Source organism: Halichoerus grypus, chromosome 15 (assembly GCF_964656455.1).
Source record: "Halichoerus grypus chromosome 15, mHalGry1.hap1.1, whole genome shotgun sequence".
In the NCBI taxonomy this organism is placed as follows: Eukaryota; Metazoa; Chordata; class Mammalia; order Carnivora; family Phocidae; genus Halichoerus; species Halichoerus grypus.
In genome coordinates this window covers 52595451-52622941 of record NC_135726.1, presented here as the reverse complement: position 1 = coordinate 52622941, position 27491 = coordinate 52595451, and the positions used below count along the sequence as shown (strand labels likewise).

General features: G+C 46.1%; 1 protein-coding gene across 1 annotated transcript in view; it reads right to left on the bottom strand.

Moving 5' to 3' along the window:
• Positions 1-5687: 5687 nt before the first annotated feature.
• SAE1 (SUMO1 activating enzyme subunit 1) overlaps positions 5688-27491 on the bottom strand; it is a 76266-nt gene continuing 54462 nt past the window's right edge. Inside the window, exons 7-9 of the mRNA XM_036114036.2 lie at positions 20929-21073; positions 10107-10176; positions 5688-6754 (exon numbers count right to left, since the gene is read on the bottom strand). Coding sequence (XP_035969929.1) covers positions 6662-6754; positions 10107-10176; positions 20929-21073 — 308 coding nt within the window. The 3' untranslated portion in view covers positions 5688-6661. The remainder of the gene's footprint in view (positions 6755-10106; positions 10177-20928; positions 21074-27491) is intronic.

The following is a 27491-nucleotide window of genomic DNA, read 5'->3' as shown; positions in this document are numbered from 1 at the left end:
TCTGTCAAATAAATAAATAAAATCTTAAAAAAAAGATCAGGGTAAATGGGCAGGATCACTTTGGAAAGGAATTTGGCAGAAGCTTGTCAGGCAGAGGACGCGCACATCTATGCCAGCAATCGCCTTCCTGGGTGTCCTCCCTTAGAAGTGCATGTGCACAAGTGTCCAAGGGTTGGCAACTCTCTAAATTCTCCAACAGCAGTCGAAAGGGTCTCAAGTCTGCTTTAGGCATGCAACAGAAAAATAGCGGGTAGCCGGATGAACTAGAACTCTACGAATAAACAAGTAACGGTGAGAGAGAGAGAAGAAAAAAAAAAAGCAAGGAGCAAAATGATGGCAGGTACCTGGGTGTTTTTTATATTTTTCTCCATATTTTCCATCGGGGCTTAAATGCTGCACACAGAGGCCAAGGTCCCTGGCCAGTGGGGGCGTTCACACCCAGCTGTCCGGTACCCAGCAGAGGATGCTTCCTACTCGGGCAACCGACGGCTTTCCCTTTCCAGTAACCATTCGTGGAATTACTGACATGGCTGAATTAGGTCTATAGATTTTAGTATTTGTTTTCCCTTTTCATTCCGGTTTCCTCTCTCCTGCCTTCTCTTGGATTATTTGAATGCTTTTTCCGGTTCTTTGAGGTTTCGCTCTTGGTAGTTCAGTCTTTAGTACTGCACACACACGTACCTCTTTCTCGGTCTATTCAGAGTCCATATCGTACCACTTCACTTCCACTGTAGCACCCGCCACTGCTTGGGCCATGGGTCCTTTCCACTCCTCCCACCATTTTGTGCTGTCGTTCTTGTTATCACATGACCTGAGCCGAAGGCAGACGCTTAAACGACTGAGCCACACAGGCACCCTTTAACTTTTGCTTTAATATCATATAGATTTCAAAGAAATGAAGAGACCAGATAGTCTTTAGAAATCTTTCCCTGCTGGGTTACCATTTCTTCGATGCAGCCTGAAGTTCCAAGTTTCTCCTGGGATAATGTCCCGAAAGCCTGAAGAACTTCCATTAGCATTTTGTATAGTGTATTTCTGCCAGTGACAAGTTCTCTTAGTCTTCTTTTTACTTGTTTTCACTGGTTATAGAATTCTGGGGTTGACAGTTCTCCTTCAGCCTCTTGACGATGTTGTTTCGCTGTCTCTGGTTTCCGTTTCTGGAGAAATCCAGGATTGCCTGAATCATGGTTGCCCTGCTTGTAATGTGTTGTTTTTGTCAGGCTGCTTTCAAGACTTTATTAAAAAAATCTTTGCCTCTTTTTTAGACTGGATAATTCCTATTAATATATTTCCAGTGCACAAAGTCTCTCATCCCCATTCTGCTATCAGGTCTACCAGTGGATCTTTAAAATTGCAGATACTGTATTTTCAGTGTTAGAACACCCATTTTGTTAACATCTTCTATTTCTCTGCTGAGACTTAGATTTCAACATTACACAGGTGTTTTCCTTTTACCTCAGTGAGCATACTTGTAATAACTACTTTAAAGTCCTTGCCTGCTAACTCCAACACTTGGTTGGATTTTTGTTTTAACGTAGGCTCCATGCCCAACATGGGGCTTGAACTCACAACCCCGAGATCAAGAGTTGCATGCTCTACCCACTGAGCCAGCCAGGCGCCCCCCCCAACACTTGGGTTCTCTTGGTCATCTTGTCTTTTCCCTTGAGAATGAGTCCCATTTCCCTAATTCTATGTATATTAGGTAATTTTGCATTGTGTCCAGACAGTACATTAACATTGTAGACATTCTGGATTCTGTTATATTCCTCCAAAGAAATGTGAGAGTTCCTGTGGGGATATTTGTATTTGCTAGACTTAACCTGCTGCAGCGGGTGACAGTGTAAATCCGGATTTCTTCAGTCCTGCTTGGAGTTGGCCCCACACATCCGTAGCCTGGTGGTCAGCTAGAGACTTGGGCTGAATCTATACATGTCACTTGGGGGAAGGGAACTTCCCTGGCACTCTCCGTTCCAGCTGCTGTGGTTCCTCGAGGCTCTGTCCTCTGGTTCTTCAGGCCAGTAAGACAGCTGGTTTTCTACCTGAGTTTTGGCTGCCTGGTGCAGTGCCAGGGGATGCAGCCCACCCTTGGGTTAACACTGTAGAAAAATGAACACACACCAGAAAACTCATCCTGTGGTGCGCTTTTCCGGCAACTTTCAACTCGCCCTCTCCCCCAAATCCACCCGCTTTTGATCACTCTCCAGAGCCTTCCAGTAGTTTCGGGGGTTGTTTGTTTTTGGTATTTTGTCTAGAATATATAGTTTATTTGCAGGGGTGTGGTTGTCTGTTAGAAACGTACTCCACCACACCAGAAACAGAGCTTCTGTATTTTCTTTTTAGTAGACCTAGACCGATTATTTTTTTAGGATTGAAAGTGGGGAACCCTACTCCACTATCCAGGGTAGATGGAAAGAGTCAGAGATCCAGGGACAAAGTCAGAGATGCCCATATTTTATTAGCAAAGTCCAAAGGGCTCCTAATAAAACAAGAGAAGGGATCAGTTGTTCCAGGAGGAAAGGAAACATCTAAAGTCATCTCTGTCGGCCTTCTCTCTTGGAACCAAGGTGCTGAGTGGTCCCACGACTTGGCAAAGCGGACGCTCAGAGCACCTGGCAAATGAGGTCCAGAGCCGAACCTCTGCCACAGGCGAACTGTGCTCCCTCTAGCCAACTAATCCCCAACTTGAACCGGCACCCCTCACCCACCTCCAGTAATCCCACCCTGCAATGGTTGCTTCTGGAAGGGAGAGATTTACTTTTCATTGTTTATGTTGTTTTTTCCTTCCTTAAAAACTATGACTGTGTGTCTCCGTAAACCTTTCAATTCTGCACTACACACACCTATTATCTATCCAGACAACAAATGACATGTAAAAATGCTACCATGCTAGTCTTTTGGAAGGAAGCAACATCTCAAATACACTTATATACTCTATAACCGCGGCCTCGGGCTTTGGGGAGTCTTTCCCAAGTGTGTGCAAAGGAAACCAGCTCAATGTCACTCAACAGCAGACTGATTAAATAGCTTATGGTTCATCTGTGGTTTTGGAATTCAATGCACAATGTACTGACAAGGATCTCCAAGACATAGTGAGAAAAAGCAAGTTGCAGAAAAAGTTATGCATAGTAGCAGCTACATGGAGCAACTTCTACTCAAAGAATGTATTCATTCAATTCCCACATTAACAGAGGAATGTACTGCTATTACCCCATTTTACACATGGGGCAATGGAGGCACAAAAAGGTCACCTGCCCAAGGTCACACAGCAAGTGATATAGTCCGGGCTTAAACCTGACAGTCTGGAAAGATTCACTGTCAAAGGCTGCCGAGAGTGACCTCTGGGAGGTATATATGAAAGTGGATACAGCTAACATATCCAAAAAACATCTCCCATTTCTCTCCAAAATCCTGAGTTTAGCTAGGAAGTCAGCTGCTCCTGCTACGTGGCCGACGTTGAGCTGCCAGGCCCTATGAAGTAGTGGGGAGAAGTCTTTTCACCCCTGTAGATATATAATGCTTGAATGTTTTACTATGAGCTTAAAAACAAAATCTATCTGCCCCTCTGGATCCAGCTGAAGGCCCTCCCTCAACACCTGGGCCACCCGGGCCTGCCTGATGGTTTTCAGTGGTGACTACTAGGTCTCAGGACCTTGTGAAGGCAAAGCCCTAGTCGCTAACAAGTAGTGGCGCCACTAAATAAATGGCCCCTAAGTGTCTTGTGTAGAAGTCTTCCCCATCAGCCCACATTCCGTCCCTTACTTGTTGGATCAGGCTGTTCCCTCATCTGCAGTGTGAGCACGACAACAGCATCGACCCCCATGGGGCTGCTGTGAGGATTCAAACAATTTAGCTAAAGTGCAAGTACTCTGAAAGGTACCAGGCAGGTAGTGTGAGTGTGTTAGCTATTATTAAACTCTTCTGACTTGCCAACTCCAACCTAAGCCTCCATTTTTCCATCTGCAAAGGGCAAATAGGACATACCTCAACAGATACACACACTAAAAAATATGCAAGAAATTGACCAAAAGGGTCTGCACTGCAAAGGGAAACCACAGAATGTGGGGCTCTGATGAGACCAAGAGCTTTTTATTGTAATTTTTTACCTTTGCATGTGTTATTTATTTTTTGAGTAGCACCTGTTCCACTAGAATCTTCTGAGGCTTCAACTTAACAGAGTTTGGCTACTACACATCATACACAGACAATATTCCACAGACAACGTAAGTGGGGTATGGAGTGGAGAAACCTGGCAGCCCCAAAGACAGCCCACTTCCTTTCATTTGGTAACACTAGCATCCCAAAAGTATTTGTTACCTTCACAGATTAGATCCTCCTTCCCAAGTAGCTACGTTATCTCCTGGAGGTATTAGAAACCACAGGATGATCATTGTGCTCTCCCTGGAGACGTGGGGAAATCTATTTTTATGATAATATTAACATGTAATATGGGAGAATATGAAATTTGAAGAAATGAGAACACAGTTCTCGCCTGGGGCTGGCAGCTTCCAGCACCCACCCCAGATTCCCAAGGGGTCTTTTCCAGATGATTCAATTTCTGCCATGAAAGGTACAGGGGTGGAAAAGTTGGAGAAGCTTCAGAGAAGATTCTATGATGACAATTTTGTTTTTATCCATCCAGACCCACCTGCTCCCCCTTGTGACCAAGGCCCCACACTGCAAAGTAAAAGGGTGTAGTTGGCTCAAAATGTCCAAGAAAGGGTGAGATTCATGCATTGATAAAAACACTGCCCTTGGTGCCCCTGAGTTGACACTGATGGGGTCCAGAAAGGGGCCCCTCCAGAAACACAGTCCTAGCCTCACCTAGGGAGGAGGAGAGGTGACCGGGAGGGTCGGGGAATTGAGTGCCTCCTCCCTGTGGAGACCCAATTTGTTTTCCTTCCTTTTCTTCTGGAGGACTGAAATAGGAGAGGAGCGGATTTGTTCAAACCGGCCAGACTCACAGCTCACGCAATTTTACAATAAGGAGAAACCCCAGGACGGTGACAAGACCTAGGGCATGCTCGGGCTGTCGAGCCAAGACAAACCCGGCGTCCCGAACCAATGAAAGCTTTGAGCCCTGCCAGCTGTGGGACTTGAGGCACATTACTTAAGTGTCACTTAACTTTAAAATGAGGCCCCTGCCCACTCTGACTCTGCACAGTGCCTGCTGCACAGGGGATCCACACAGAAGGCAGCACCAGTATCACATCTTTTACTTCTTTCCCGTTAATATAATTCTTGTCACTGAGAATAGCCACTTTTGAAGTGAATTAGTCAATAGAGAGATGGAACCAGAAGCTTCTACGCACTCTAGAACTTGAGCAATCTAACTCTTGTTAGATTACCCAGAAAAACAGTGGCAGGAATGGTGATGGAGGGGAGGAATCCCTGAGTCACACTGAAGCATCCAGTGAGATTTCTTTAGGTTAAAAAAGGCCACTGAGGGACGCCTGGGTGGCTCAGTCGGTTAAGCGGCTGCCTTCGGCCCAGGTCATGATCCCAGGGTCCTGGGATCGAGTCCCACATCAGGCTCCTTGCTCAGCAGGGAACCTGCTTCTCCCTCTCTCTCCCTCTGCTGGTGCTCTGTCAAATAAATAAAATCTTTAAAAAGAAAAAAAAAAGGCCACTGATAGGATCATTCCCTATCACAGGAAGAGGTTTGTAATGTGGGGAAAAAAACAAATAAATCCTAAAGCAAATAACTTTATTTCTATCATTCCTTTTTAAAGAACCAAGGACATATAGAAAATATAAAAAAACACAAACAGCTGTGATTTGGGGGGTAAAGGAAGGACTGACACAGCCCTGGAAAGCAACAGCCTCCAGGACAGTCTGAGTTGCATCAGGAAGGCGGGGGGCGGGGCTCTGATAAGACAGGTTCCTACGTCCTAGCTTGGGCCCCAAAACATCAGAATCCTTAGGAGGTGGGACCCTGGAATCTGCCTTTTTAAAACAAGTTTTCCCAGTAATGTTCACTTTGCAAGGTCTCGCCCTAATGCCCAAGGGAACTTTGGTAACATTTCCTCTCTTCCAAAATCCAGGCTGAAACCCAACTAATCCTGAACTAAAACTCAAGAACAGCACACCAGATGCCACCTGTTGTTTTTCAGGATCTCAAACTCTGGAGGAAATACATTCCGCCTGCCGTCTTTTCCTCTCTGGGGCACCTGTCTGCATTTGGAACTGGGGCTCCGCTAGTGTTTCATCAGGCCTGGCCTTACTCCCCACCTGGAGTCATGCTCTTGTCTGTATGACATCAGGCAGGGAGTAAGTCCAAGGAGGTGGCAAGAGGATCCCAAGCCATAAGGCATGCTGGCTGCTGGCAGGCGTCTCCTGCGGAAGCCCAGGGGGCTGGTGATGCTGTGGCGGCCCCAGGACAGAGCGATGCATCAGAGGGGGCGTTCTGGTGACGGCCGGCAAACAGCCTTCACCAGTGCTGGAAGCGAGACAGCCGGTCCCTATGCCCCTTGCTGAGCAGCTCTGGTGCTTGGAAGTCACACATCTGTACAAGCTCATTGCTCGCAGGAAATGGTTTGTACTGGTCCAATGGCTCCCCCCCAACCCCCCCGCCTGGAGCTGCCTTCGAGGGGGGAGGGGAGAGGGGAGAGGGCACGTGCGGTCGGGCTGCAGGTCAGCGTCTCCAGGGCTGCCAATCTTGGGTTCACTGGGGGCCGAGGCACTCCACAATCCCACTGCCCTTCATGCCATCAAAAAAGAAGAAGTTGTTGTGAGGAGGGTCCCTTTGAGACAGGGCCTGGGAAGAAAAACAAGACGAGGGTTCAGCTCAGATGCTTTCAAAAGGCTAATATGGAGAAAAATGAAAAAGCCCTCAAAAACCAGATCTTCTAAAACTCAGCAGCGGTTCTCAACAGAGGTTGATTCTGCTCCCCAGGGGCTCAGCGGCTATGTCAGAGCCACAACGGCGACTGCCCTGTCTCTCTGCGCTGTCGCCAATCACCTGAGCGCCTCTGGACAGATCAGTTAGCCTCTCTGAACCCCATTTTCCCCACGTAAAATGAAAACAGCACATGTACTGTCCTTGTAGCACTAGGGAGATGCTGTTCCTCAACCATGTGAAACGACGTGTCCCCCCCCAACCCCCCCGCAGCGCTGCGGGCGAGCAGTGGTAATAACTATTCATGACGACCCAACTGAGAACGGGCGGCAGCCCTGACCCCCTGCGGGACACACACTGCTGCAGACACGGCTCTTCCGTGAGGAGACACGCTGCCTGCCTTCGTGTGCACGGCGGGCCAGGGCTGGGATCCAGAGAGCCTTCCAGATACTACTTAGCCACGGAAATGGTGATTATCTTGTGGGGTTAACAGAAGCACAGGGCACTTTAAAGAAGGGGCTAGACCTCCTGAAATCACGTGCTGAACCGTGTGTGTACATGTGCATACTGGAGAAAGGACTCACAGGTGTCAGTGAGTTTTCTCAGAGTTCTTAACTCAAAAAGGGTTGCCATTTAAAGACGAGGACATCGTCCAAGCACGCCACTAGGCAGGGTTTAAAGGCTCCCAGGAGCGCCATGCTTGTCATTCATAGGGCGGGACCTCTTTTACAAGGTTAGGAATGCACTCTAAACACCCACTCTAAACACGCTGAACTTCTCTTTGAATTGAGCGTCAATCTCAACCTGTTTCTTCCTCTGTAAAATGGGAATAATTATACCTCCTTCAAGTGGTTATTCAGCCATCCGTCCATGGAAAACTTCTAGAGCATCTACTCTGTGCCAGGTATCAGGAGTCTGAGGCACGGTTAAGACAGAGGCCTGCTTCTCTGGGCTTACATGCAAAATGGCAAATCAACAGCACGTGCCTGCTACAGTTTTTGGTGAACATGAGATGCAATCAAGCTTGTAATGAGTCTGGCACATAACAAATTCTCAAAAAGTGGGAGCTGCCATGACTAAGAGGAGCCAGGGATCCCTTACCACGATCTGAGGACCCCAAGCACTCAGCCAGGTGGAAGGGCCCAAGAGCCCACAGTTAGAACTCCCAGACCCTAGAACCCAAGTTACAGGACATGACACAATGGGACCCAGCAGCGCTGCTGCTGCCACCATCACTGCTATATTGCAGACAGGGAGGCCTAAGAGACAGAAGGAGGAGGACTGACACCTACGGAAGCATGACAGGACAGGGGAAGTGGACGGAATATGTGGGGTTTGGAATGATGGAAGGAAGAAAACAAAGAGGATTCGGAGGGAACAGAGTTACGTTTGCCCTCCGTCTCCTAATGTTTACTTGTTATGGATGGTCAGATGGTCCTCAGGAGAGAAGGGGGGGGGTGTCCAGCGACCTTCAGATTGTGGGACCCTGGTGTCAGCTGGCTGAAGGCTGAATCGTGTTAAGTAAGGGGCGGGGGGTGGGGGGGACAAGACACCAGGCCATGGGGTGAACACGGGGCAAAAGGTAAAGTGCTTCCCAAGCAAGATGGGGGTAGGGGGAGATTCCAAACACACCCAGCAACCAAGAATGCAGAGTACTCTGGCTGTCTGGGATAAACAGAAACAAGATGCGGGCAACAGCTGTCCCCAGCAGGCAGGAAGGAGGGGGCTGCATTAGAGGTTAGGACTGGGACACAGAGAAGCCACTGCAAACAATGGGGTCAAGGCCAGTCGCCCCGACCCCTCATCTCCATCCCACATTAAATACCCAGGGAGTAGCTTCTTGGTGAGATGTACCAAGTGAAGCTGAAGGCACAAAGCCAGTGCCCGGGTCCATGCAGACAACGCCTGCAGCACGAGAGCCTAGTGGTGAAAGGCACAGGCTCAGAGAGCAGACTGCCTGGGCTCAGATCCTGGCTCCACCACTTCTCTGCACCTCGGCTCCTCCCTTACGAATCAGGGGTGCTCACAACAGTCCTACCTCATAGGGCTGTTGTGAGGAAAAGACAAGTGTATCCTTGTGTAGGCATTTCAGTAAGTGTTGTTACTGCTGTTGTCACTGAAGGCTACAAAACTGAGTATGTGCCCTTAGGATTCTCCCATCACGGTGCTCCTTCCTCCTGAATCTGTCCGCAGGCGGCCTCAGAATCCTTCTCAACACAGTCTCCTGGGCGGCCACAACTGACTTCTCAGATTGGGCATATAAACTACAATTTTCATAGCAGTCTTAACGAAGCAGAAGGCGTGACCAAGGACACAGGTGTGGCCATCACATCCCTCTCTTCTTCTCCCTCTGAATCTCCCTGAGGCTCGCCCTACTCCTTATGATACAGAAAGTTGGATTTGGGGAGAGAATTTGGTCCAGAGAAAAGGATCAGGAAAGAAGAGAGAAAAAAAACCTTAAAGATGGTAGGACTATCAAATTGAGTCAAATGTCTCCAGAGCAAATTTACTGACTTCAAGACAAAGTAGTGAGAGCTGGATCTCCAAATGGTCCCCTTAAGCTCAAACACATCATGTAAATGAGCATGGGAAATCATTTAACTAGGCATGACTCTGCTCCATGAAAGAAAAGGACAAACCATCATTGCAAACCTACTGAAGCAGTCGAGAACCTACAAAAGGCAGATTGAATGTCTCTGGGCAAATATCAAAGTCCCAAAGAAAGTATTTGGGGACATGCTGTAATTCTGACAACCGAAATGTTCCAGAAGAGACTCAAAAGGCTGGCTGTGCTAGTTATGTGGTTACACCACATATTCCAAGTGAAATATTTCCCTTCTGAGAGGGACAATGACACCAAACCTAATGTGGTCACAGGTCACCCTCTATAGAGCCTTGTGGGGCTCCTGGGACCGTACACATGCTCTACTGGTACTGAATGACCCCTTCTGAACAAATACGCTTGGTGTGTGCATTACAAGAGGAAGCTCTGATGCCATGGCCATGGACAGAGAAAAACCGCATGAAGTAGAAGTTAAGAGCACAGGTTTTGGAGCCCATCTCCAGGCCTCAGTGTCCCCCCGCCTTTAAATGGCGATCATGATAGTATCCCTCTGAGAAGCAGAATACATGGCAAATATCATGAGCACCACGTAACTCATCAGTATAGTTAGGACAGGCAGCTCTCTACGGCAGCCATGGGTTCTCTCAGGTGGCACACTGACAAGGCCATGGTGGATCAACGGTCTTCTGCTGCAAAGGGACTCTTTACCTTCACAATTTCCTGGGCCAGGATCCCTCCAACCACTGCACACACTGGGGCCATCTCGGAGAAGCAGTACCTAGAAGAGAAGACAAATGAAATGGAGCCTGGAGGAACAGGAAGGCTGCTGTAGGACATCTGACAAAGGTCAGTAGTGGGCTTGCCTGATGAAAACATCTCCTACCAGGAGGAGTCAATTCAGATAGCAATGCTAATGTTGGCACCTAGGCGTGAAAATGAAATCTGCTCCAGGAGGTTAGCTGGGAAAGACCTCTGAACCTTGCAAAGCAGTCAGGAATTGTTTCACAACATTTTTTTTTTGTTTAAGTTAAAGGAAAGACTATATCTGTGCTTCCTAAAAATAAGGTCCAACAAATATCAGATGTTTCAGTGCCCCGGTCACATTCTCGCAATTCTCTTCTTACCCACAATGGGCAGTGGGTTCTATCTGCTATTCCCAGACAAATGTCAGGGAGAAGGCCTGTGTTAACATGTAGGAGGCATAGGAAATCTGGGGCCTGAAATGAAGCATGGGGGGCACAAAAAGTCTCTGCTACTCACATAGATACCAACCCTTGTGGGCCAGGATGGGGCATCCAGAGGACAAATCTTAGCTAATACTGTCACCTGCCCCTCCAAATCACTGCTCCTGGGCAGTATAACACTCTTCCACCACCACCCCAGAGGAAGTGAGCTCTGCCAGTTCCCAGCCCTGAACATGGAGGTATTATTTTTTATATTTTTATTTTTTAAATTTATTTTTATTTTTTTAAAGATTTTATTTATTCATTTGAGATACAGAGATACAGAGAGAGAGCATGAGCAGAGGGGAGAGGCAGAGGGAGAGGGAGAAGCAGGCTCCCCGCTGAGCCAGGAGCCCGATGTGGGGCTCGATCCCAGGACCCTGGGATCATGACCTGAGCTGAAGGCAGATGCTTAACCATCTGAGCCACCCAGGAGCCCCACGAAGGTATTTTTTAAATGAACAAAGTGGAACACAGAGAAGTTAAAGGGAAAGCTTCCCTAAGGAACCCTCCCACCGGAAGACTACCTCCAATCTTTTTTTTGTTTTGTTTTTTTAAAGATTTTATTTATATATTTGACAGAGAGAGAGAGAGACAGCCAGAGAGGGAACACAAGCAGGGGGAGTGGGAGAGGGAGAAGCAGGCTTCCCGTGGAGCAGGGAGCCCGATGCAGCGCTCGATCCCAGGACCCTGGGATCATGACTTGAGCCGAAGGCAGACGCCCAATGACTGAGCCACCCAGGCGCCCCGACTACCTCCAATCTTCCCAGTGTGGTACACATCCTTCCTAATTTTTAAAAGTGTACATATCTAAACATATATAATTTAAAACCCAAGTAATATTAATCATTATTCACTCTGCTCTGTACCCTACTGGTAGATATTTAAGCTGTTCAACACTGCAGGCATATATCCTGGGATAGTGTCCAATAATTCCGTTTTTTTAAAAAAATATTTTATTTATTTATTTGACAGACAGAGAGCAAGCGAGCGAGCACAAGCAGGGGGAGAGGCAGGCAGAGGGAGAGGGAGAAACAGGCTCCCCGCTGAGCAGAGTGCCTGATGTGGGGCTCCATCCCTGGGATCATGACCTGAGCCTAAGGCAGATGCCCAAGCGACTGAGCCACCCAGGCGCCCCGATGTCCAATAATTCCTTACAGCAAATTCTTAAACATAGAATTTCTGGGTCCTGACACATTGGGCAAAATGCCCTCCAGAAAACCGTTACCATTTCAACTCCCACCAACTGTGTGTGAAGGTGCCCGCCCATCTCCTCACACGGTGGCGGGACCAGCATTCCCATATGTGCAACCACAGAGATAACTTTTCCTCTGGATTATCAAGTTCCTTTACAGAACTATAAAACAAATAGAGAACTATACCAAAGAAAAACTAGTCACTCATAATCCCACTACTCAAAGATAATCAAACGTGGAAATATTTTTCCTTTAAAAAAATATACCTATATTCTGTGCAATCATACTATACAATTTAATATTCTGCTTTTTTCCCCCCCTCTCTTAAAAAGTATATTATCTCAACAAAATGCTAGAGAACCTAACCAGGAACATACAGAAAGAATTATACACCATGACTAAGTGGGATTTACAACCAGAAATGCAAGGTTGGTGTAATATCTGAAAAATCCATCAATGTAGTATTGCCATATTACACAAATAAAGGACCATAAACATGATCATCTCAACTGACAGAGAAAAAAAAAAGCATGTGACAAAATCCAGCACCTCTTCATGATAAAAACACTCAACAAACTGGGAACATAGGGAAATTTCTTCAACCTGATAAAGGGCATCCATGAAAAATCCACAGCTAACATCATACTTAATGGTGAAAGACTGAAAGCTTTCTTCCTAAGATAAGGAGTAAGACAAGGATGTCTGCTCTCACCACTTCTATTTGACATTGTACTAGGGGTTCCAGCCAGAGCAATTAAGGAAGGAAAAATAAACGAGACTGCCAGATTGGAAAGGAAGAAATAATATATATTCATAGATAACATGATCTAGTATATAGAAAATACTAAGGAATCCACAGAAAAATTATTCGAACTATTAAATTTATTCAGCAAGGCTTCAGGACACAAGATTAATATACAAAAATTAATTGCATTTCTATACATTAGCAATGAACATTCTGAAAATGAAATTAAGACGTCCATTTACAATACCACCCAAAAGAATAAAATATATAGGAATAATTTAACAATAGTTGTGTAAAACTAATATTCTGTAGACTATAAAACACTGTTAAAAAAATAAAAGATGTAAATAAATGGAAAGATATCCCATGTTCGCGGATCGGTACACTCAACACTGTTAAGGTGGCAATACTCCCCAAATTTAATCTATATATCTGGCATAATCCCAATCAAAATTCTTGCTGCCTTTTTTGTAGAATGCAAATTTCTACATCCTAAAAATTCATTTGGGAATGCAAGAGACCCAGACTAGTCAAAAGAATCCTCAGAAAGGAAAAAGTTGAAGAACTCACATGTCCCAGTTTTACAACTTACTACTACAGCTGCTGATACTGCTACAAAACAACAGTAATCAAGATACTGTGGTACCTGAATCTATATGGACAGACATATGTATCAGTGAAATAGAAACGAGAATCCAGAACTAAAGAAATACATATATGGTCAATTGATTTTTGACAAGGGTAACAAGACCATTCAATGAAGAAGGTCTTTTTTTTTAACAAACAATACTGGACAATTGGGTCTCCACATGCAAAAGAATTAAGCCGAACCCCTACCTCACACCATGCACAAAAGATGACTCAAAAATGGCTCACAGACCTAAATGTAATAGCTAAAACCACAAAACAGAGCAATACAACTTCATGACCTTGGATTAGGCAATGGTTACTTAAATACTATCCTAGGAAAAGTGCATGTGAAAAAAGAAAAAAAAAAAACAGATAAACTGTATTTCATAAAAATTAAAAACTTGCACTTCAAAGGATACTTTTCACTTCAAAGAGAGTGAAAAGACAACCCATGGAATAGGAAAAAAATTTTATGAATCATGTATCTGATGAACGACTTGTACTGAGAACCTACATAGAACTTTTTTTAAAATTAATTAATTAATTAATTTATTTATTAAAGATTTTATTTATTTGACAGAGACACAGTGAGAGAGGGAACACAAGCAGGGGGAGTGGGAGAGGGAGAAGCAGGCTTCCCGCTGAGCAGGGAGCCCAACGCGGGGCTCGATCCCAGGACCCTGGGATCATGACCTGAGCCGAAGGCAGACGCTTAACGACTGAGCCACCCAGGCGCCCCAGAACTTTTTTTTTTTTTAAAGATTATTTACTCATTTGAGAGATAGAGCAAGAGTGAGAGCGAGCATGAGCGGGGGGAGGAGGAGAGAGAGAAGCAGACTCCCCAATGAGCAGGGAGCCCGATGTGGGGCTCCATCCCAGCACCCCGGGATCACGACCTGAGGCAAAGGCAGACACTTTTTTTTTTTTTTTTTAAGATTTTATTTATTTGACAGAGAGAGACACAGCGAGAGAGGGAACACAAGGAGGGGGAGTGGGAGAGGGAGAAGCAGGCCTCCCGCTGAGCAGGGAGCCCGATGCGGGGCTCGATCCCAGGACCCCGGGATCATGACCTGAGCCGGAGGCAGACACCCAACGACTGAGCCACCCAGGTGCCCCGCAAAGGCAGACACTTAATGGACTGAGCCACCCAGGAGCCCCTGGACCACTTTCTAATACCATACACCACAAAAATAAATTCAAAATGGATGAAAGGCCTAAATGTGAGAGAGGAAACCATCAAAATCCTAGAGGAGAACACAGGCAGAAACCTCTCTGACCTCAGCCACAGCAACTTCTTACTAGATACTTGCCGGAGGCAAAAGAAACAAAAGCAAAAATACTGGGACTCCTTCAAGATAAAAAGCTTCTGCACAGCGAAGGAAACAACAAACCTAAAAGGCAGCCTACGGAATGGGAGAAGATATTTGCCAATGACACATCCAATAAAGGGTTAGTATCCAAAATCTATAAAGAATTTACACCAAACTCAACACCCAAAAAAACAAAGAATCCAGTTAAGAAATGGGCAGAAGACATGAATACACACTTTTCCAAAGACATCCAAATGGCTAACAGACACATGAAAAGATGCTCAACATCACTCTTCATTAGGGAAATACAAATCAAAACCACGATGAGATACCACCTCACACCTGTCAGAATGGCTAAAATTAACAGAAGAAACAACGGGTGTTGGTGAGGATTTGAAGAAAGGGGAACCCTCTTGCCCTATTGGTGGGAATGCAAACTGGTGCAGCCACTCTGGAGAAGAGTTTGGAGGTTCCTCAAAAAGTTAAAAATAGAACTACCCTTTGATCTAGTAATTGTATTACCAGGTATTTACCCAAAGGATACAAAAATACAGATTTGAAGGGGTACATGCACCCCGATGCTTACAGTAGCATTATCAACAATAGCCAAACTATGGAGAGAGCCCAAACGTCCATCAACTGATGATGGGTAAAGAAGATGTGGTACACGTACACACACGTACACACACACACACACACAGGAATATTATTCAGCCATTAAAAAGAATGTATCTTGCCCTATGCAATGACGTGGACAGAGCAGGGAGCCCGATGTGGGGCTCGATCCTAGGACCCTAGGATCATGACTTGAGCCGAAGGCAGACGCCCAAATGACTCAGCCACGCAGGTGCTCCCCTGTTTAAACTCTTTAAGGCTGCTGTTACAGAGTTGTAAAAATTCTGGAAAAGCTGTCACAGATAATACATAAACGAGTAGGTGTGGAATAAAACTTTATTTACAAAAACAGGTGGCAAGCCACAGAACCAAATGCAAGTGATGAACTTGGATGCATCCTTTTTTTTTTTTTTAAAGATTTTATTTATTTGCGAGAGAAAGAATGAGAGACAGAGAGCATGAGAGGGAGGAGGGTCAGAGGGAGAAGCAGAATCCATGCTGAGCAGGGAGCCCGATGTGGGACTCAATCCCGGGACTCCAGGATCATGACCAGAGCCAAAGGCAGTTGCTTAACCAACTGAGCCACCCAGGCGCCCAAACTTGGATGCATCCTTAAGCATCATATCATCAGTATGTCCCTCCCCCCAAAACAAAAAGCAAAATATTAGCAATTAAATCTAGCTAAGTGTATTCACTACTGTATGATTCTTTTCATTTTTCCGTATGCTTGGCACTTTTCACAATAAACATCATTTTCAAACTGTGCATTGTCCTGTGTCATTAACTCTTTAATGCCTTTCCAATTTCGCTTTTAAATATGATAATAAGTATTTATTTATTTAGCTCCACACCAGTATGGAGCCCAGTGCGGGGCTCAAACCCATTACCCTGAGATCAAGAGTCTGATGCTTAACCCACTGAGCCACCCATACGCCCCATGAATATCTTCTGTTCAGAAATACTTGTTCACTTTCTTCAAGGTATATTCCCATTATCAAGGAGAATGACTGGGCCCAAGACAGAACACTGTAATGACTCCTGATACATATTTCCAAACTGCTTCCTAAAAAGACTGCACCTTTTCCCACCACCCTTGTGAACAATTATACGGGTCTTTTAAAAAAAATCTACAAAGGATTTTGTTGATTTTACATATGCTAAGACAGAAAATGCATAAGAAGATATAATACCAAAGGGTCAGTGGTTTTCTCTGAGTAATGGAATTATGAGTGATTTTCATTTTCATCTCTGAATTTATTTTGTACTATATCAGATTTTTCCATAACACGCATACTATTTCTGTAATTTAAAAAGAGTAACTTTAGGGGCGCCTGGGTGGCTCAGTCATTAAGCGTCTGCCTTCGGCTCAGGTCATGATCCCAGAGTCCTGGGATCGAGCGCCGCAACGGGCTCCCTGCTCCACGGGAAGCCTGCTTCTCCCTCTCCCATTCCCCCGGCTTGTATTCCCTCTCTCGTTGTGTCTCTCTCTGTCAAATAAATAAATAAAATCTTTAAAAAATAAAATAAAATAAAATAAAATAAAAAAATAAAAATAAAAACAGTAACTTTACAAAAGGATAAATATGGTAGGATTCTGGTTACACGAAATACCTAGTATAATTAAATTCATAGAGCTAGAAAGCATAATAGACGTTACCAGAGGCTGGGGGAAGGCAGAATGGGAAGTTAGTGTTTAATGGGCATTTTCAGTTTAGGATGATGAAAAAATGGAAATAGACAGCAGTAATGTCTGCACAACAACGTGAATAAACTTAATGCTGAATTGTACATGTTTTTTTTAAAAGATTTTATTTTTTTTAAGATTTTATTTATTTATTTGACAGAGAGAGACACAGCGTGAGAGGGAACACAAGCAGGGGGAGTGGCAGAGGGAGAAGCAGGCTTCCCGCAGAGCAGGGAGCCCGATGCGGGGCTCGATCCCAGATGACCCAAGCCGAAGGCAGACACTTAACGACGGAGCCACCCAGGTGCCCCTGAAGATTTTATTTTTAAGTAATCTCTATACTCAACGTGGGGCACAAACTCATAATCCCGAGATCAAGAGTTGCACACTCCATCAACTAAGCCAGCCAGGTGCCCTCAAGTGTACATTTAAGAATGGTTTAGGGGTGCCTGGGTGGTACAGTCGGCTAAGGAGCCGACTGTCGGTTTCAGCTCAGGTCATGGTCTCTGGGTGGTGAGACCGAGCCCAGGATTGAGCTCTGTGCTCAGCGGGGAGTCGGCTTCAGGACTCTCTCTCTCCCTCTGCCCCTCTCCCTAGGCTGTCCCTCTAAAATAAATAAACAAATCTTTTAAAAAAGGAGGGGAGGTTTAAATGGGGTGCCTTGCTGGCTCAGGGGGTAGAGCATGAGACTCTTAATCTCGTGGTTATAAATTTGAGCCCCACAATGGGTGTAGAGATTACTTAAAAATTAAAAAAAAAAAAGTTAAAATGCTACATTTTATATTGTATTTTGCCAAATTAAAAAAAAATTAAATAAAAGTTATTTTACATACACAAATTAAGAATGTTCATCATAAATGTTTATAACAGTGAAAAAGTATCAACAACTTACATACCCACCAACATAATGGTTAAGTAAATTACCACCTATCAAACAATGAAACATGAAGCACAAGTGAGGCTATGGATTTGTATTTTTGCTGCAAACAGACCCATGATATGCTGAAAAAATAAGGCTATCATATATTAAGCATGATCTCATTTTGATATTTAAAAAGAGAAAAAAAGGGCGCCTGGGTGGCTCAGTCGTTGGGCGTCTACCTTCGGCTCAGGTCATGATCCCAGGGTCCTGGGATCGAGCCCCACATCGGGCTCCCTGCTCGGCAGGAAGCCTGCTTCTCCCTCGCCCACTCCCCCTGCTTGTGTTCCCTCTCTCGCTGTCTCTCTGTCAAATAAATAAATAAAATCTTTTAAAAAATAAATAAATAAATAAATAAATAAAAAGAGAAAAAAATATGAATAAATAGTAAATAGAGATGTCTGTGAGGTGAAACCCTGAAACATTAGCAGTGGCCACTTCTCAATGGTGGGACTATGGGTGATCTTTTTCTTCCTTTTAACACTTTCTGGAAATGGGCAGCTGTTACTTTCATAATCAGAAAAGCAATAAAACTCTCTGAAAGAGAATAAAGAACCTGACATAAAGGACAGTGTCCGAGATCACAGACAGATGAGGGGAATGAAGACCTGTGCACAGCTTTCTTGACTCAAGTGGGCACACCCTGTTCAGAACTGGCTGCGGGCTATTTGTGAGGGTAGCTCAGCTGCCAGACGGCGGCTCATTTCCTTGCCAGCATCCCGATCCCATCGCGGGCCTTATCTCCACCTATCTATCCACAGACACTCCACGAGGCCACCAAACACCTCTTACTTAAAGGGCAATAGAGCGGAAGCGCCTGAGCACATGAGGACCTGGACAAGGGAAAGCAGTTTCCGCAGAGGGTGGGCACGGAAAGAAAATACTCTGGAGAGAAAACCAGCCGGCAGCTAGTTAGGTTATGGCTTTTTCCTTCTGGGGAGGTGAGGCCTGCAATGCACAGGCAAGCCGTTCTTCACTCAAGATGCCCAAATTAGTTCACTAAGCTGCATACTCACAGCCTGGCACCGGGCACCAGGCATGCCTGGGGGCCCTGTGTGGCCCAGCCCCTCCTCCCGCCATGAAGCACAGAGCAGACACCACTTGCTTCTCACACAGTGTTCTTCCTCCACCAATAGATGGATGTCTGGCTGTTAGCAGGACACAGGGACCCCATTCCAGCCTGCAGTATTATTAGCCCCTGACCACATAGTGCTAACTTACAAAAGTACCCTGTGATTGGCTGACGGCTTGGCAGGTCGTTCAAGGCCCACTGCTGGGCCTGAACTGGTTGGGCTTTGGTAGGGTCTAAATGAGGTTCCCAGACACAAGTAAAGTTAAGTAGGGACTAGGAAAGGAAGGGACGCTGATTTACTTTATTGTTGAAAAGAAACCAAGGCAGCAGTGTGGTAAGACCTGGGTGAGATCGTGGTTGGCTATATACTAAAACCTTGGGGAAGTGATTATACCTTTCTGAGCATTAGTATCTTCATTTAACTAATGGGAAAATAATAACAAATAAAATAATAGGGCGCCTGGGTGGCTCAGTTGGTTAAGCGACTGCCTTCAGCTCAGGTCATGATCCTGGAGTCCCCGGATCAAGTCCCGCATCGGGCTCCCTGCTCAGCTGGGAGTCTGCTTCTCCCTCTGACCCTCCCCCCTCTCATGCTCTCTCTATCTCATTCTCTCTCTCAAATAAATAAATAAAATCTTAAAAAAAAACAACAAAGAAAATAATAAAAAATAGTAATAATGCACACTTCAAGGGATTATTGTGACAACTAAATGTGGCGGTACAGGGGACACCTGGGTGGCTCAGTCAGTTAAGTGCCTGCCTTCGGCTCGGGTCATGATCTTGGGGTCCTGGGATCGAGCCCCGAGTTGGGCTCCCCACTCAGTGGGGAGTCTGCTTGTCCCTCTCCCTCTGCCCCTCCCCTCCTCGTGCTCTCGAATAAAAAAATAAAATCTTAAAAAAAAATGTGGCTGTACCAGGTAAAGCACAGAACATCCTCAGTACATGGTACGACTGTTATTAGCTGTATAACCTTGGACTAGTCTCTTCTCTGAGTTTTCTTCCTTTTTTTTTAAGATTATTTATTTATTTGAGAGGGAGAGAGAGCACGAGTGGGGGGGTGGGGGGGCAGAGGGAGAGGGAGAAGCAGACTCTCCCCTGAGCAGGGAGCCTGACACGGGGCTCGATCCCAGGACCCTGAGATCAGGACCTGAGCCAAAGGCAGACGCTTAACCAACTGAGCCTCCCAGGCGCCTCTTTCTCTGAGTTTTGACTTAACTTTTCGTCACCTATAAAACGGTTGTTGTGAAGAGAGACCATGTACATAAGACAGCCACCACTATGCCTGGGACGTAACTGCTGCTCAATAAACTCAATACAGCCATCCTCACCAGTGCTACACTGGAGGCATTCTGGGTACTCCCCAAAGACACTGAGAGTGAGAGGATCCCAGAACTGCCTGGGAAGGGGTTCCTGACACAGTCACCATCTGGACCACTCCAATTAAATCCTAAACCTGCCGAGGATGAGAGCAAAAGACCGGTCACCTAGGGCGAAGGCATCTCAGGACCCAAGGGCGAGGACACTGGGAACATGGACGCCCTTGCCGCTGCTGGTATAAACTGATAAGCGAGCACTGGAGGGCAATGGGGTAATAGCTACCAAATGATAAAATCACAATCTTCTGACCCAGCCACTCCCTTTCTAGTAATGGATCCTGCAGTTATACCTGCACACATACAAAATGATACGCACGTGGTCATACACTACGTGGTAACAGAAGCCTGGCCACAACCTGAGTCTGTACGGGACAGGTTCAATAAATTATAGTGCTCCCATGTTGAAATACTATACAGCAATAGAAACAAAGGAGCAATCTATGTACTGATCTGGAAATATCCCCAAAAGATAATGTAAACTGAAAAGAGAAAGGTATAGAGTAGTGTATATAGATTTTACATTACCTTGAATTTTCACCCATGTGAATATAAATGATCTATGACAAAAGACAACCTGCACCTCTCTTTCTTTTTCACATACTGGTGCTATATCAGAGGTCGATGGGAATAGGCAGAATGCGGTGAAGGAGGCTCTCCTCAGGGCTTTTGCTCTTAATAAGAGATCTGCCCAAATTAAAGCAAATACTGAAAGCAGACATTTATCAATCCAGGCTAACCTGTGATAAACACCAAGACTAACCTGACGAAGTCTTCGGGAAGCAGGTCAGGACTAACACCCAGGGAGTCAAGCACGTCGTTTCGAATCTGGAGCAACAACTCAGAATCTTCCCCAAAGGTATCAGAACTAGGATCTCTTCCTTTATCTGTGCGGAACTTCAGGAGCACTAAGAAAGGCAAAGAAGGTAGGTTAAAAACCAAGTCTTTTTTTTTAAAGATTCTATTTATTTGAGAGAAAGAGAGAGAGACAGAGAGAGAGAGAGCAAGAGCAAGCAGGGAGCAAGAGGGAAAGGGATAAGCAGGCTCCATGCTGAGGCCCCAACGTGCGGCCCAATCGCCCGACCCTGAGATCATGACTCAAGCTGAAATCAAAGAGTCGGACACTCAGCCAACTGAGCTACCCAGGCACCTCCAAAACCAAGTCTTTTCAAAACAAATGCTTATGGATGTTGAGAACGTAAACACAGAAAGTGGTACAGTAATCAGAATGAGGGCCAAGTGAAAGATAATCTACTTTTCATTTATTTGCAAACATAGAGAGGCAATCAATGATTACAAAAATGACTAAAATTACTGTGATGAGTGCCACAATAGTGTAACAGAAGATCTGACATCCTTGGTGGGGTGGTGTCAGTTAAGGACTCCCCAAGGAAGTAGTAACAGAGTCAAGTATGTGTGAATTTGGGGGCAGGGGAAGTAGGGGAGAAGCCTCAAGCAGAGGGAAAAGACCCAATTATGACCCAGAAGACAGGTCTGGAGTGGGAGGCATGCATTCTAGGCATCAGTTCAAAGGGCTGCTTCAGCCAGAAAGGCCAGCCAAATGCTCAGACTCATCAGACAGGCAGGTCATTACAAACAAAACCTCCCTCAGTACAGTAATTATGTCAACCTCTAGAAACGAATGTTTAATTTTGCTTGTGAACCAGAGGAAAGGTTCAGATGATGGCAGCAAATTAGAGCTACTGTGTAATGAGACCCTAACAAGGTCTGAATTTTTAACCCCAACAAAAAGACACAGGCAGGAGCCTAAGACTGACGAAAATACCAGCACCTTCTAACGCCAGCACACCTTGTCGACAATGTTCACTGCATGCTGGGTGGATGGTATCCTTATTCCCCGCAAGCTCCCCAAAATGGGCGCACAGCTGGCCTGGAGCCCCATCTCTAGGGCCATGCCCCTCCCACATGACACTGCTGCTTCAGAGCTTGGGTAGACACAGACAGGGCCCGGTGTTCTGGGACAGCAGCTCATGCCGGGAGGGGGCTTCCCAGTTTAAAAAAAGTGCTTCCTTTTAAGTCTCATCGACAATTGCTGACGGAAAAGAGAACTTATTCAACAAATTATACTCTCCATCAGTACAAGGGGCTCTTCCCTAAAAATTAAGGTGGACTGAAAAGTGACCCAACTGCTGTGAGGCTCTTCAAAAATCCAAGGATTTGCGGGCGTCTGGGTGGCTCAGTCATTAAGCGTCTGCCTTCGGCTCAGGTCATGATCCCAGGGTCCTGGGATCGAGCCCTGCATCGGGCTCCCTGCTCAGCGGGAAGCCTGCTTCTCCTCTCCCACTTCCCCTGCTTGTGTTCCCTCTCTCGCTGGGTCTCTGTCAAATAAATAAATCTTAAAAAAAAAAAAAAATAAAATAAAAATAAAAATCCAAGAATTTGGAAGCCACCCTTGACTAAAGAATCCATCCTTCGACTTGTTTTCTTAAGACTCACAGATCGTTTCAGTGATGAGCGGCCTGGGTTGAGAACCACCAGCTAAGAAGCAGGAACTCATTCATTCACCGGTACGATGGCCAAGCACTCACTGTGGGCCCGGCAGGCCCAGGAGCTGCAGGGAGTGGCCAGCCTGCTCCGGTGAAGGCAATGGGGGTGGGGGCAGAGGGAGGATTCAGGAACCACAGCAGATGGCCCCCTCAAGCCCGAGAGGAGCTCATAAATGGGTTGTCAAGTGCTCCAGGAAGATCTCAAACCGTGGAGGCCCATTTAAGGAAAAGAAGACACAACCTGCCCTGGGCTGGGCTTTTCTCAGAGACAGGCCCCCGGTCCACATTTCTCTGGCAACCTCCGCACATCAGCGGCTTTGAAAAAAGGACTCCAAAATACCTGTTTTGAATACTGTTTTGTTGTCTGGGGATGTTACTTTCCTCTTTTCAAGAACACAGCTCTGGGGCACCTGGGTGGCTCAGTCAGTTGAGTGTCTGACTCTTGATTTCGACTCTGGGTCATGATCTTGGGGTTGTGGGATCGAGCCCCGCATGGGGCTCCGCACTCAGCATGGAGTCTGCTTGTCCCTCTCCCTCTGTTCCTCCCCCCCCGCCCCCCCCGCTCTCTCTCTCAAATAAATACAATCTTTAAAAAAAAGAAAAAAAGAAGAACACAGCTCCAAGAATCTTCAATGCTACCTGACCACTTGGCAGCCAACTCAGAGCTGATGACAATTCGGATGCTGGCTAACACCAATCTGCCATCACCTAAGCCTCACTTCTAATTCAGCAGATGTGTTGCTGGGATTCCAGTTTGGAATAAATAAATGCAATCAAGTAATAAGCATTTGGGGGCAGGGTGGAGAAAAGACTAAAACAGGGACGATCAATCCCTGTTTAGACCAAGACTCTTTTTCAACAATGTCCTGTGAAGACAAAGGAATCTGGAAATGTGCTAGTCAGGCCAGAAGAGAGGATACTCTGAGCAGACTGTATCGAATGTCATCGCTATTCCTGTCAATCACTCCTGAGAGGACACAAGGACAGACCCAGAATGAGTTATCAGTGTCGCCTGAGCAATGACCAAAGCCATGCCAAGTGCAAGCCGCTGGAACCGCACAATCCATGGCCCAGTGGCCACTGTGTGGGGAAAATGAGTGAGGCTGCTTGATTTCCAGCAGCCAGGGTGGTGGGCAGCAGGAGCCCGTGCTGGCTGTCTCCAGGCAATCCTCTCATTTCTGTGTCACTGCAACAGAAGCACCAACTGTCACGAGGGACGGAGAGGAGAGGACCATTTTTCCAGCTCCACCACAAAGCTTGTCATCTTTTGGTTAGAAAATTCAGCTAGCTCTTGGAACAAAGCTCAAACCGTTATAATAATCGGAGAACAGTGCCTACAACGTGCCAGGCACTGTTCTTAACGTTTTATGTGCATTAACACTCATCCTCAGTGACCTGGTGAGGGAGGTATTACTCTCCCCACTTTACTGATGAAGAAACTGAAGTTCAAAGAGATGAAATGGCTTGTTCAATGTAACTGTCTGTAATAAGCAGTGGAGGAGAAATGCCAACTCAGATCTGGCTTCAGAATCGGTGTTTCTTAACCCTAATCGAATCCAGGAGAAATGGAAAGACAACCAGGAATGCAGCCCCAAGGATTCCAAGTGGTCTGGCTCTTTGCCCCTAACCTCACGAAGACTCCTATTCAACCATATTTTTGTGAGATGCATTTTCCAGATGGGCCCTGCCCTCTCCCAACTGGTCCATTAATTTTAAGTTGCTAGTTCAGTGGGTGAGAAGTGGAGGCAGAGGCTGTCCGAAACCTCGCCTCAGAAAGAAGATGGCACGAAAAGGAGGAGGACAAAGGCAGCCAGCAGCTGGCCCCGCTGTCTCTCTGGGCCCCTTGCCCGGTCCTGGTGCAGGCCGTCTGGCCGAGGGCCGGCAGGCTGGCACCGTCCAGATACCTCACTGACCACATCTGAAGTCCTCTCAGGGCCTCTGGGAAGGGGGCCAGTCAGTCCGGCCACTTACTTGCAGCAAAGCAAACAGAAGCTGTATTTTTCACTCTTTTTCAAATGTCAGCACTCCAGTCAGCAGGGGTCGTGGGGGATAGGGAGAAGCCCATGTCCTGGACAGGCAGCAGCCCCAGAACTGACCCTATCCCCTAACAAGCTCTTGCTTATTAAATTCTCCTCTTTGTTCTGCTTTGCACCCCTCCCAAATAGCCAGTCAGCTCTACACACACACACACACACACACACACACACACACACACACACACACACACACACCACTGTTGACACTGCAATTCTGAAGAGCACCTCTTCACCAGTTTCCAGATTATAAAATTGTTCCATTATGATCAAATATTGTCAGGGATGGAGAGCTACTCTGCCAAAAGATGACTCATCGCATAGTATCAAAACACTGCACAAAATTAGAGTTCCAAACTTGATTAACTTCATCTGAACCTTTTAATTAACTCAGGTTGTTAAAGTCTAAGGGAATGACATTCATCGCTACAGATGATAGGCTAGTGTCTCTGCCCAAGTTCAGGACTTGCCCATGTAATGGAAAAAGGCAAACTTTGAAAAAGGAGAAACCAAGCACCTTTTCATTTGTTAGAAGAAAAACAATGTACATGCGAATATACTACTATTCTGGAAAAAAGAAATTAACACTCAAATTCAAATTTAAACTGAAACAGAGTATCAGATTCGTGTTGTAACAGAAATCTGGAAAGCAGCACTATTTTTTATTTATTTATTTTTATTTTTATTTTTTTAAGATTTTATTTTTACTTATTCGACGAGAGACAGCGAGAGAGGGAACACAAGCAGGGGGAGTGGGAGAGGGAGAAGCAGGCTTCCCACTGAGCAGAGAGCCCGATGTGGGGGCTCGATCCCAGACCCTGGGATCATAACCTGAGCCGAAGGCAGATGCTTGACGACTGAGCCACCCAGGCACCCCATGGAGAGGGAGAGAGTCTTAAGCAGACTGCACTGAGCAGGGCTCAATCTCACAACCCTGAGATCATGACCTGAGCCAAAATTAAGAGTCCAATGCTTAACATAACCAAGCCATCCAGGCACCCCCACCCCACAAAGCCTATCTTTTAAGGCAAAACATGAGGTCTCATGTTTGGTCAATTGCTCTTTCCAATAAATACATACCAAGGATGGTAATAACTAGAATTATTGTGATGATTTCACAGTGTATACAAATATCGAATCATTATGTTGTAACCTGAAATACAGTGTTATAGGTCAAGTACATCTCAATAAAAACAAATGTATAAATAAGTAATGAGCACCGATTTTGTGCCAGGCCCCGAGCTGGACAGGGGAAAGCAAAACGCACCCACTGCCCTCTCAGAGCATTTAGGGAAGGTGACAAAATTACATACAGAATAACAAAAAGTGGGAACCAGCAAAGGTGCTCTGAGAGAGCATTACTAGATGGAATGGGGCGGTCTCACTGGGTGGAACCATCTCATCCCCACTGGCCACCAGGCCTGAACACTGACCCTGGGCACACTCTCACCCTTGGCACATCCACGTGCCGCTTCAAAGCCAAGGGAGCTTTGAAACTGGCAGGCAGCAGCAGTAAGGACCACAGCGCTGGAGCCGAACTGCCTGGGCTGGATCCCAATTTTTCCACTTACTATGACCTTGGGCCTGTGAAAACATCCTCGAGCCTCCTCTGTAAAATGGGAATCATTAAGAGCACTTCCCTTACGGGGTTTAAGGACTAAGTGAAGTAGTCCCCGCAAAGCAGCCCGGACAGCGCCAGGTGCAGCGAGAGCACCGGGTAAATGACAGAGCTCCAGAGCCGCTGCTCTTCCACAACCTCCATAAACCCAGCTTGCTCGCCCTCGGAGAAACTGACATACTTCGTCACTTAACTCTGTTACCATCACTAACTCAGCTGTGAGCTCTGGAGGCTCCAGTGACTCGGCTCTGAGCAATCCTGATACTCTGCACACCCCCCGCCCTCTTTCCTCTAATACTCGGATCTCAGGGTGTGATCTTACAGTCATTTGTGTAAATTCACTGTACAAGGACGGGATTTGTCTCCTCTGCTGGATTTTTGTGCTCGTGGGACAGAAACCATATCTGCTTTGTTCACTATTCTCTACTTAATGCCTAGCACAGGGCATGCCCCGTAGTGGGCACTGAGAAACTCTCCACTCGGGCGAAGGACGGACACCAGTCACACATGAGGGGCTCATGACAGCTGACACAGGATCCTCACCCACCCTTACCAGGCCTGTTCTTCTATTCAGAATATAGTTTTCAACATAACCAGGATGGATCTGTTCCTTACCATGTATTTACATATATGGTAGATCTGGAAAGTTCAGCAAGAAACAAAAAAACATATATAGTGCACCACGTGTGTCCTCAAGAGGGAAACGAGATGAAATCTGGCTTTCAAGGCCAGGGGCGCCTGGGTGGCTCAGTCGGTTAAGCATCTGCCTTCAGGGGCTCAGGTCATGATCCCAGGGTCCTGGGTTTGAGTCCTACATCGGGCTCCCTGCTCCACGGAGAGCCTGCTTCTCCCTTTGCCTGCTGCTCCCCCTGCTTGTGTTCTCTCTCTCCCCTTTCTCTCAGTCAAATAAATAAACAAAATCTTTAAAAAAACAAAAAACAAAAAAAATCAAGGCCATATCTGAGGGCTAAAGGTGCAGAAAAGCCAGCCCGCAGGCATGAAGCTCCAAGGAGGGACAGAGCTGGATTGGGGAAGGCAGGGATGTTTCAGGGAAGTCACTGTGAGTTTGGCTCTTGCAGCCTCCTGCCTTTTGAGGTGCCTGGTCATCTGTTCAGCTCAGTTCCACATTACTTGCCCCTTCTTTTACTTCACTCTTTAACCACAGAAA